The sequence below is a fragment of the Macaca fascicularis genome, chromosome 15 (genome assembly GCF_037993035.2).
Source record: "Macaca fascicularis isolate 582-1 chromosome 15, T2T-MFA8v1.1".
In the NCBI taxonomy this organism is placed as follows: Eukaryota; Metazoa; Chordata; class Mammalia; order Primates; family Cercopithecidae; genus Macaca; species Macaca fascicularis.
Genome location: NC_088389.1, coordinates 99,081,958 through 99,094,078, shown reverse-complemented (window position 1 = coordinate 99,094,078; position 12,121 = coordinate 99,081,958). Strand labels below are relative to the sequence as shown.

Below are 12,121 nucleotides of genomic sequence, written 5' to 3'. Positions count from 1 at the left end.
CATAGCCAAATTTTGAAACTTAGGTATATTGTTTTCAGATTTTTCAAATACATACTACTTTGAAACCCTGAAATACTTTTAAACTTGCACTGAAGATACTACCAATCTGCTTTCAATAATTTTTAGTAAATCCAGGTGTGATATTTAATGGATGAGATCTTAATGTGCCATATAATATTATCCCTTCATCTGATCAAATACATATCTAAAAATATTTTTTCTTGCACTTAAGTCAATGTAATCTATGTGTCCATTCAAATAATTATATTTGTAACATGGGTACTTTTTAATTATCTTTTTACATGAGGAGCATAATAGTCTATAAAGTAATTAAAAATTAATCCATATAAAGTGTACACCTAACAATGGTTAAAATGGTAAATTTTGTTATGCATATTTTACCACCATAAAAAAATTAATCTGTAAGACAAAAGTTTATGCCCTGAGTACTTTGTAAGTTTTACTCACTCTACATTATAGGATAATATTTTTGACAATTTCTTTCTGGCTCTTCAATTCTTAAACCACTTGCCTAAATACATTTGGTATTTATAATAGGCAACACACAGTACCAAACAAATGTGAAAAACAAGGGAGCAAGAAGTCAGGAAAAATTGAAAGTTCACATCAATTAGTTCATGCTCTTGACACTTCAAAGTGAAATGCAAAGGAATTATTTCTACTTAACACAAGCTTTGCTCAACACTTGAACCAGCAAGAATACAGCACATAAATTATCCCAAACGATTATCTCCAAATTCTCGGAAGCCAAGGAATCCCTCTACCCACCTCCTGATATCAGTAACATTTTAGAAAATTCATGCAACTAGCAATGTGGCTGCAGCAATGAGCCTGAATGAGAGCTCACGAAGATTTGAGTCTCTTGGACAACTATAAAAATTGTGAAGATACCAAAAATAAGCCCAGTCCTTCTAACCTTATGTAATTAGCATATTGAAATCATTTTGCTTAATATAATGTACACCTTGCCTTTAATTGTCCAGCCATCCCATGCGTGTGCACGCATATGCCTGCGCATTCTCCCAGCTAGATTAGCAAAAGCAGGCACTGTTGCTTCCAGTTATTATCATGGCTCTCTGTAAATTTGTGCTCATTACCTAAGCAAACAACTGACTCAAAACCTCTCAAGAAAGACTTGGTAACATTGGGCCAATACTGTGACCCACACACAATCCATTTAAAGCTTTTCTCTGTCCCTAAAATATCACATGGACACAAACCAGGTATTTCATCTTTTAGGCTAAGTTAAATTACTTCTAAAATGAGGATACCATCTTAATACAAACTGTATCCAAATTTATAGTAGCACTAAAAAAATAAAACGTGTTAGATCTATTGCTATTTTATGCCTTCTAGGAAAAAGCAATAGGATAAAATATAAGGGGGAAAATGATATACACACACATGTTATTAATGTTGTCATATGGTTTAAAATTAATCTATAAAATAAAAAAACTATTGTCTGAGTACTGTAGAAGTTATATTTGCTTTACAATATAAGATAATAGTTTTGACAATATCATTTTGGTTCTTTAATTTTTGAATCACTTGCCTAAATATATTTGGTAGTTACTGAATTCCTTTGTAAAATCTCCTAACACAGTGCTTGGCATAGGGTAGGTGATCAATAATTATGCATTCCATAAACTGATGTATAATTATTCCAAGCTTGGTTATGGCTTAGAAAAGAAACTCCTACCTTTCATGAGAAATTTAATAACCCCACTGACTTGTTAGGTTCCTTCTTAACTAAGGCATTCCAGCATCTTCACCTTAATTGCTTAGACAAGTTTTGGCAATTCACAGCCTATTCTTGGAATGTTATAATGAAGTCAACCATAAAATTTTTCCTATATTGAAAATGATACCAAGTTTGGGAAGTGGTTTTTGAGAGTTTCCAGTTCTGAATATCTTGACTGCTCTCATGTCTTCTCTCTACACCACATTAAGTTTACACATATTTATCAAGAGTCACCCCTGAGATTGACAATGCAATAATTTTCATGAGTGTACTTCTCTACAGAAACCAGTCAGCCCCATCCACGTGGTTACTCTGACTTCTTCAAAATAAAACCTGTTACCTCTGAATGGTTTGAATTTGTTCTCTAGGTCAAATTCTTGTCTTCCTAGTCGAGATAGGTCGATTCGGAGATCAGGACATATAGCATATTCCTCAATCGTTTTGCTGATTTGGTAGATTTTGTCTGAGACAACATCGGGTGCAGGACCTAAAATTTGAACACCAAAAATACACGTTTTTAAAAGTCTCATGAATTTCAAACAGAGAAATGTTACCATCCTCCTCCACCAGGCAGAGAAAGATTCATTTGTTCTCTAAACAATGATCAATGGTTCACAGTTCTATTAGCCTTGACATTTCTTACACTGTACTCATCCACCTTGGGGGAAATTTGGTCAGCCTCACCTGTTCTATGTAGACTAACAACGCATATGTTTGTTTATTTGTTTTAATCCACTTCTAAGTAGTGACACATCTTTCCTAAAAATAGTTTCACACCTGCCAGGGAAACCTGGTTACGTAATCAGCTTTATTCAGGATATGAGACACAAACAGGATATGCATTTGACAGAAGTGAGGGATTCCAGATTTACACTGCAGCTTCCCCAGTGCACCTAGAAGAGGAAACTATGCTTTCTCCTGCTGCCTAATTGATGTGTGAGCTTAGCAGGGTAAGTTAATTATTTTCCCCAACTCACAATCTCTAGTCACTTCCCAGTTTCTAAAATGAAGCTCAACTAAAAATAAATGATGCATTTCCTCGAAAGGCCAAATTGACAAGTAGTATTAGACTTTAAATAAATTGAACATGAAATCAATACTTGTTCATCTTTTGGGATTTTGCTTTTTTTTTTCTTTTTCTTTTTTTTTTTTTTTTTTACCTTGTATATCTTAATACAAGCCATTTTAGATTTTTGTTTTTTTGCAACAAGGTTGAAAAACAAATAAGTAGATTGAAAGATCTAAAGTATAAATAATTGACAGATGTATAGCTTTCTGTATGAATCTTACTTGTCAACTATACTGTAACTTTCTACTGAACAAAAATTGTTTCTTGATTTTTAAAATATCTCAGTCCTTAGAACTGCATTGTCCAATACAACACAATAAAAGTTACTAGTCACATTTAGCTGTTGAGCACTTAAAATGTGGCTAGTCGAAGTGTGCTGTAATTGTAAATACACACCAAATTTCGAAGAGTTAGTAGAAAATGCAATAGATTGCATTAATAATTTTTATATTGATGACATGGTATAATAATATTTTAGATATAGTAGTTTAAATAAAATACAATGTGAATTTCACTTGTTTCTTTTCCCTTTTTTAATGTGGCTACTAAAAATTTAAAGTATGTATGTGACTCATAACATTTTTCTCTTGGACAGCGCTGCCTTAGAGTGTAGCACCATCACCGTATCCCAATAAATGCTCATAAAAAAGAACAGCAATAGTCCTAGTTTAGTAAGTGGGAAAGAAGACAGCCCAGAACATTTTACCAACAATTTTCTTGTTGTGTGGGAAAAGTGAAGACCTCAAAGAATAAACATAGCCCTTTGCTTCACTCCTTACCATTTTTTACCCTTCAACGAAACTTAAAGAATAGGTAGTCTTATTTAGTTTTTGCATTATTTTATGCTTGCCAGATTACAGAATGCATGAATATCTCCCTCCACTCCCTACACCCCAGGCACCACACTATGTTTTTGGCTGTGTCCATCATTTTCAAGTCCCTGAGTTTTAATGCCAAAGCACACTGGTTTCCAAAAGTAAAGCAAGTACTGTCTCTCTAGATAGTTGTCTATGATGCCGTTTAACCATCCATGTTGATAATTTCAGAGTTCATCAACAACTTCTGAATTCCTTGCCAATTTCTAAGTTCTCTGATGTATATCTTCCACTCCAACGACTTTCATCATATGCACACCAAAAATATGTACAATTATAACATATATTAAAATAATTGTGTTTTAAAGGATACAGCAAATCTACAGGGACTCATATAAAAATAAATTTTAAAATGTTAAAAAAGAATACCCAGAGATTTTAAAGTGCATAAAATAAATGAAAAATTGAAAAAGCTTTTTAATTTGAGGTAGTCCCATTTATTTGTTTTTGCTTTTGTAGCCTGAGCTTTTGATGTGATATCCAAGAAATCATTGCCAAGGCCAATGTTCAATAACTTTTTCCCTATGTTCTCTTCTAGGATTTTTATGGTTTCAGATCTTACATTTAGGTCTTTTATTCATTTGGAGTTTATTTCTGTGTATAGTATAAAATAAGGGTCCAATTTCATTCTTTCACATTTTTGTTTTCCCAGGCACCATTTATTGAAGAGGTTTTTTTCTTTCTTCATTATATTCTCTTGGTGTCCTGGTCCAAAATTAGTTGACTATATACGTTCTGATTTATTTCTGGACTCTCTATTCTATTCCATTGGTCTATGTTTCTGTTTTTATGCCAGTATCATACTGTTTTGTTTTTACTTTAGCTTTGTCATAATATAATTTTAAATCAGCAATTGTGGTTCCTCCAACTTTTTTTCCTCAGCAATGTTTTGTTTTTTTGTGGCTCCATACAAATTTTAGTATTGCTTTTCTATTTCCATGAAGAATGTTATTGAAATTTTGATAGGGGTTGTGTTAAATCTGTATATTGTTTTGGGTAGTATGAATGTTTTAATAATATTAATGTTTTTTGATCCATGATCAATGACCACAGGATATCTTTCTATTTATTTGTGTCTTGTTCAATCTCTTTCACCAATGTTTTATAGTTTTCAGTATACATTCACCTCCTTTGTTAAATTTATTCCTAAGTATTTTTTTGATGCTATCATAAATGGAATTGTTTTGATAATTTTCAGCTGGGTCATTATTTATGTATAAAAATGCTACTGGTGTTTGTATGTTGATTTTGTATCCTGCAACTTACTGAATTCATTTATTAGTTCTAAAAATTTGTGTGTATCTGTGTGTGTGTGTGTGTGTGTGTGTGTGAGATCTTTGGAATTTTCTGTATTTAGGATTATATTGCCTATAAATAGACATTTTTTACTTTCTCCTTTCCAATTTGGATGAGTTTTATTTATTTTTCTTGTCTGATTGCTCTTGCTAGTACTTCCAATACCATGTTGAATAGAAATAGCAAGAGTGGGCATCCCTGCCAGGTACTAAATAGTGGAAAAGTTTTCAATTGTCCCCAGTTGATTATGATGTTAGCTGTGGGTTTCTTCAAAATGGCCTTTGTTATGTTGAGAAACTTTCCTTCTATACCTAAAGTGTTAAGAGTTTTTGTCAAGAAAGAATGCTGAACTTTGCCAAATGCCTTTCCTGTACCAATTGAGATGATCATATGGTTTTTATCTTTCATTCTGTTTAGCCAGTCTTGCATGTCAGGGATAAATCCCACTTGGTCTTGATCCATAATTTCTTTGATGTGTTGTTGAATTTGGTTTTCATCAATATTTATGAGAGATATTGGCCTATGGTTTTCTTTCCTTACAATGTTTGTCTGGCTTAGGTTTCAAGGTGATGCTGACCTCATAAAATGTGTTTGGAAGTATTCCCTGTAACTCTATTTTTTGGAAGAGTCTAAGAAGTATTGGTAATAATTATTCTTTGAATGTTTGATAAAATTCAGCCATGAAGCCATCTGGTCCTAGGCTTTTCTATTTTGGAAAGTTTTTAATCACTTCTTCAATTTTTTATTTGTTGTTGGAGTGTTTAAACTTTGTTTCTTCCCAATTCAATCTTGATAGGTTATTTTTTCTAGAAATTTATCCATTTCTCCTAGGTTCTCCAATTTGTTGGCATAAAATTGTTCATAATAATCCCTTATGACCATTTTCATTTCTGAGGTATCTATTGCAATGTCTCCACTTTCATTTCTATTTATTTGAGTCAGCTTTTTTTTAGTGAGTCTGGCTAGGAGTTTGTAGATTTTATTTTTTCAAAGAACCAAATTTTGATTTTATTTATATTTTCTAGTTTTTCTGTACTACATTTTATTAACTTCTGTTCTGATCTTCATTATTTCCTTCCTTTTGCTCACTTTGGGTTTAGTTTGTTCTTTATTTAGCTCCTTAGGGCATAATGTTAGTCTATTTATTTAGAACTTTTTCCTTTTTTAATGTAGGCATTTATTGCTATAAACTCTCTTAGAACTGACTTTGCCACATACTGTAGGTTTTGATACATTGTGTTTCCATTGTCATTAATCTCAAAATATTTTTTAATTTCCCTCTTGATTTCTTCTTTGACCCATCTTTGACCCATTAGCTCGTCATAAACATGTTGTTTAATTTCCACATATTTGTAAATTTTCCAAGATTCCTCCTGTTATTGATGTTTAGCTTCATACCATTGTGGTTGGAAACAATACTAGACATGATTTCAATCTGTTTGAATTTGTCAAGATTTATTTTGTGGCCTAACATATAGTCTATCATAGAGAATGTTCTATGTATGCTAGAGAAGAATGTATATTCTGCTGTTGTTGGATGAAAAGTTCTATATAGGTCTGGTAGGTCCATTTGGTCTAACGTATAGTTCAAATTTAGTGTTGTCTTGTTTTTTGTCTGGTTGATCTCTCCATTGTTGCAAGTGGGGTACTGAAGTCCCCTATTAGTGTTATATTGCTGTATATTTCTTCCTTCATGTCCATTAATATTTGCTTTACATATTTAAGTGCTTCAGTGTTGGATGCATATATATTTAAAATTGTTTATGTCCTCTTGATAAGTTGACCTCTTTATCATTAAATCATGACCTTCTTTGTCTCTTGGAACAGCTTTTACTGGAAGTCTGTTTTATCAGAGATCAGTATAGGCATCTCTGCTCTCTTTTGGTAACTCTTTTCATGGAATATCTCCTTCTATCCCTTTACTTTCAGTATATACCTATTCTTAAAGTTTAAAAATGGGTCTCTTGTAAGGCAGCATCTAGTTGGATCTCGTTTTTGATTCACTCAGCCATTCTACATCTTTTGATTGGAGAGTTTAACCCATGTACAAGCAAGGTTATTATTGATAAATACTTACTCCTGCCATTTTGCTAATTGTTTTCTGGTTACTTCGTAGATAATTTATTCCCTTATTCCTCGATTGTTGTCTACCTTTGTGGTTTGGTGGTTTAATTTTCTGCTTTGTGGTTACAATGTTGTGGTTTTTTTTTAAATATTCAACATGAATACACTTTGTTTGGATAATGTGTAAAACGTCTGCAAGGAGGGATAGATAAGTTTTCCCTTCAGAATGCACTGTTTTGCCTGGGATCAGGAATAATTTATAATGGTAACTGTTGCTGGTTAAAATTTGGCTCCTACCCACATTCATGCAAACTCAGTGTTCTAGATTAAAAGAGATTTAAGAGACTTGCCAAGCAAATGCATGGTCCTTAGATGTATCCTGATTTGAATAAAACAGCTATAAATAATAATAATGTTATTTTGGGGATTATTGAAAGTTTTGACTATAGATTAGTTTTCAGGTGGTATCGGAGAATTAGCATTATTATTGTTAGGTATGTTAACATGGTCATGCAGCAATATGTCTTTCTTTTTAAGAGAGGCATACAAAAATATTTGGGTGTGAAATGTTCTTATGCTATAATTTGCCTTAAAATTCTTCAGAAAAAAAGATAAGCAAAATAGAAAAACAAGATAACGGGTACATGTTATCTATTTCTTATTCTCCCTATTTTTGTGTGTGTTCAATTTTTAAAAGAAATTTACCCTCATACATATATTCCACCCCCTTCACTAAGGACCCCCAAACTATAAATTGCTGTAAGTAAAAGAAAAAGTGAAATAATTCTATGATTTTGAGAGAATGTCAACACTGTAGGAAAATGAAAGCCCAGGATTTGGGCTAAAAGTCATTAATCTGACCCTGATCAACCCTGTGGCCTTCAGCAGTAACTCAGCCTCTCAGGCCTTTGATTTGTTCATGTGTAAAATGAGGGTCATTGTCCTTCAGACAACGACCTTCAGGGTATGTTTTAATTTTAGCATTCAGAGTCCTTCCATATCAGATAAGCATCAACTATTCAGTTGTTTGTGTTGAGGAGTATGGGGGACCAACAGACTCCCCAGATGGGTTCATGAGCCCGTTATGCCACTTCCTTGTTGGATTACTTCGGGCACCTCACTAAATTTTTCTGAGCCTGGTCCTCTTCACCTTGTTTGTCTATCATCAAAGGGTCACTTTAAGACTATAATAATATAAGAGGAAAGAAATCGTGATTATTAAGCATATTCTGAACCACATACCTCCATTGGCAACATTAAACTTCACTCCAAACTCGCCCCCTGGTCCTCCAGGGCAGTGACTGGCTGTTAGAATGATTCCACCAGCTGCCTTGATCTTCCTGATAATGCAGGAGACGGCAGGTGTCGACAAGATTCCATTCTGTCCAATAATCAGTCGTCCAATCTAAACCATCCAAAAAAAATAAAATAAAATCAATCCAGTTGCTTGGGATTAAAGGCATTTCAATAGGAAAGTGCCCCAGGCTCTGTTAGCATACAGCCAATCTCTTGACAAAAGGAACAGAGTGGGCTTTAGATTACGGGAGGCAGAGTAGGGGGAGCTCTGACATTGTCTCTCCTTTCTAATGTCTCTAAGACCATTTGGGGCACCCACATCTAGTAGTCAATTATTAACCTGTAAATAGGATATGCTTCATTGATCTTCAGTAGTTTGAAACATCTGCTTTTGATAACTGAGGGATTAACTTGAATCACACAAGAAGTTCTTAGTTTGGTACTGACTCAGAAACTATGCCTGTACACATGCCAGAGATTACAAGAAAAAAAAAATGGAGTGCTTCTCTGCTTCTTCTGCTTACTCTAACTTAGAACAAGCTCAGAAAGCAAGGGGACTGATTTACTACAACCTCATCATCTGTAGGCATGTTTTAACTGTAATCTTCAGGAATGACTGTTCTCCTGAAAGTAGGAATTCTCTTTCTGCTGTTAAGTGACAGCATGTGCTGGAGGCATTGGAGAAATTACCCAGTCATGCTAAGTAGAGATCTGGAGGTCATCTGTGGATGCAACCAGATTCTTTCTAGAGCTACAAAACTGACTTTTTAAAAAGTCAGCAACACAGCCCTGAAGAACATTTATTGCTACACTTTGTTTTAAAATTGGATTCAATAGCATCCAATCTAGTAGTTCTCAATATTTCTACAAAATAGAATCCCTTATGAAACTTTTTTAAATCCCAGTACTCAGACTACATTTCAGACTGATTATATTGCGATCTCAAGAGCCCAGCATTAGTAGTGTTAAAACTCCACAGGTGATTCCAATGTTCAGCCAAGCTTGGTAATCAAGCCCCCTTGTTACTCAAAGGGCTGGCAGCATGGGCATCACCTGCGAGCTTGATAGAACTGCAGAACCTCAGCTGGGTGTGGTGACTCACACCTGAAATCCCAGCACTTTGTGAGGCTGAGGTGGGCAGATCACCTGAGGTCGAGTTCCAACCTGGCCAACATGGTGAAACCCTATTGCTACTAAAAATACAAAAATTAGCTGAGCATGGTGGTGCACGCCTGTAGTCCCAGTTACTCTGGAGACTGAGGCGAGAGAATTGCTTGAACCTGTGAGCCAAGATGGCACTGCTGCACTCCAGCCTAGGCTGCGGAGCGAGAAGGAAAGGACAGGAAATGAAAGGACAGGACAGGAAAGGACAGGACAGGACAGGAAAGGAAAGGAAAGGAAAGGAAAGGAAAAGAGAAAGGAAGGAAGGAAAAGAAATAGGAAGGAAAGAAGGAAGGAGAAAGAGAAAAGAGAGAAAAAGAAAGAGAAAGAAAGAGAGAAGAGAGAAGAAAGAGAGAGAGAGAAAGAGAAAGAAAGAGACAGAGAGAATACCGAACCTCAAGGACCACCCGAGGCCTACTGAATAAGAACCTGTATTTTAATAAGATCCTCTCCTCTCTTTCCAGATAATTCATTTGATAAGTACTGATATAACCCACAAGCCAAAACAAACTTTAACATACAGTCCAACAGCAAAGTTGCCCTGGCACCATCATTGCTAGAGGTCAGTCACCGACCAAATATAACAATCAGCGAGATCAGGGGAAAAAAAGATACAGAAGAGATTAAACACACACACTCACACACACACACACACATCCCCCCCACCAAAAAAAAAAGCTCAAAAGCAAAGCAGTCTTGGGATGATTTAGTATGGAAATCCACAAGATCCCCAGGCTACATATTTTCAAGTAGAGGAGACAGATTATAAACAAATAGGCAATAATAATAATAGTTACTAGTGGGGTACATATTAGAAAGAAATTAGACTGCTGTAATAGAGAATAAAGGATGTCAATTTTAATAATAACATAATAATAATAGCTAAAGGAGCTTAGATTTTATTCTAAGTACAACTGGAATTCATTGAAAGGTTTTAAACAGTGGAAGTGACCTGACTGCATTTTTAAACATCATGTGCTGAGCAGCCCAAATAGTCCTATTAAAAAGGAAGTCACATCAAGTCACTAAAACATTCCAATAGCTTTCCTTGTCCCCCACCAACTCAAAACAAAGCCAAAGTCTTCACTGTAGTCTACAAGGCCCTACATAATCTGACCTCCATCACCTACCATTCTCCACTGCCCTCACTCTTCTGTTCCAGCCACAACGGAACAGAAGAGCTATTCCTCAAACACACCAAACATGATCCCGCCTCAGGGCCCTTGCATTTTCTTTTTCCTCTGCTAAGAATACTTGCCCAGATATTAACATACCTGCCCTCTAACATCCTTTGGGTTTCTGTTTCAATGTAAACTAATCAGAAACAGCACCCTTGACAGCCCTATATAATACTGTAGCCAGAAGTCCCTAACTTTTCTATTGTTTCCTATTTCCTTCACCCTGCTACAAATTTTCTGGATCACACATATTGCCATCTAATATTTTCCATATTACTTATTTTCCCACTGTATGTAAGGCCCAAGGACTTTTTTTTTCACTGCTATATCCCAAGAACCTAAAACAAATCTGGCATGTGGTAAGTGTACAATAAATATTTGTTGAATTAATGAATGGAGAATAATGAATGAATGATGAATGGCTTCTCTGGGAGAAATACCTTGAAGTAGGGCAAGAGCAGAAAGAGGAAGATCAGATGGGAGACTCTTCAAGTCGAGTGTTGACAGAGTCTTGGACTAGGCTAGAGCCCACAGAAATGAAAATTAGTCATTTGGTTTGAGATATATTTCTGGAAGGAGGATGAACAGAATATGAGGTGGACTGAAATATGGAAGAGACGGGCTGTGGTAAACAACCTCCAAAATGGCCCCAGTGGTCCTTGCCTTTTGGCATTTGTGCCTTTGTGCGGTCCCCTCCCACACTGAATGGTGCAGATCTGGGTAATCAGTATATATTGCAGAAGTAATTGTGTGTGACTTCCGTGGTGAAGCCATAAATGGCATGGACACTTCTGCCCTGCCCTCTTGGACTGCTCTTTTTGGGAGAGGCCAGCCGCCATGTCATGAAGACGCTCAAGAAGCCCTGTGAAGATGAAGCAAGGCCGGCCAACAACAGCCAGCACCACCTTGCAGCCAAGGGACTGAGCCATCTCACAGTGGATCCTCCAGCCCCCGCCAAGCCTTCATACCACCAAACCCATACCAACATGTAACTGTCACTTCATGTGAGTCCCCAAGCCAGAATACCCATCTCCTATCTCATAGAAATGATGAGAGATAATAAATATATGTGCTCACACATATTACCATCTAATTTTCTACATTATATGTTTATTTCTCCACTGTATGTAAGACCCAAGGACTTTTTTTTTTCACTGCTATATCCCAAGAACCTAGAACAAACCTGGCATATGGTAAGTATACAATAAATATCTGTCGAATTAATGGGAAAAAATGAATGATTAATGGTTGCTCTGGGAAAAATACCTTGAAGAGTGGCAGGAGCGGAAGGAGGAAGATCAGATGGGAGGCTAACAGCCAGCACCACCTTGCCAGCCAAGTTACTGAGCCATATTGCAGTGGATCCTCCAGACCCCACCAAGCCCCAACTAAGCCACTAAGTTTCATGGTAATTTCTTAC

General features: G+C 35.8%; 1 protein-coding gene and 1 long non-coding RNA gene across 3 annotated transcripts in view; one reads left to right on the top strand and one right to left on the bottom strand.

The window, feature by feature from the left end:
- PGM5 (phosphoglucomutase 5) overlaps positions 1-12,121 on the bottom strand; it is a 183,780-nt gene that overhangs the window by 153,805 nt on the left and 17,854 nt on the right. For both annotated transcript variants that reach the window (XM_005581869.4, XM_045373149.2), the window contains 2 exons: positions 8,309-8,471; positions 2,103-2,249 (listed from right to left, as the gene is read on the bottom strand). In XM_005581869.4, coding sequence (XP_005581926.1) covers positions 2,103-2,249; positions 8,309-8,471 — 310 coding nt within the window. The remainder of the gene's footprint in view (positions 1-2,102; positions 2,250-8,308; positions 8,472-12,121) is intronic.
- On the top strand, positions 2,602-4,120 carry LOC135967448 (uncharacterized). Its single transcript, XR_010581588.2, has 2 exons — positions 2,602-2,712; positions 3,878-4,120. It is a non-coding gene; the product is annotated as an uncharacterized lncRNA (long non-coding RNA).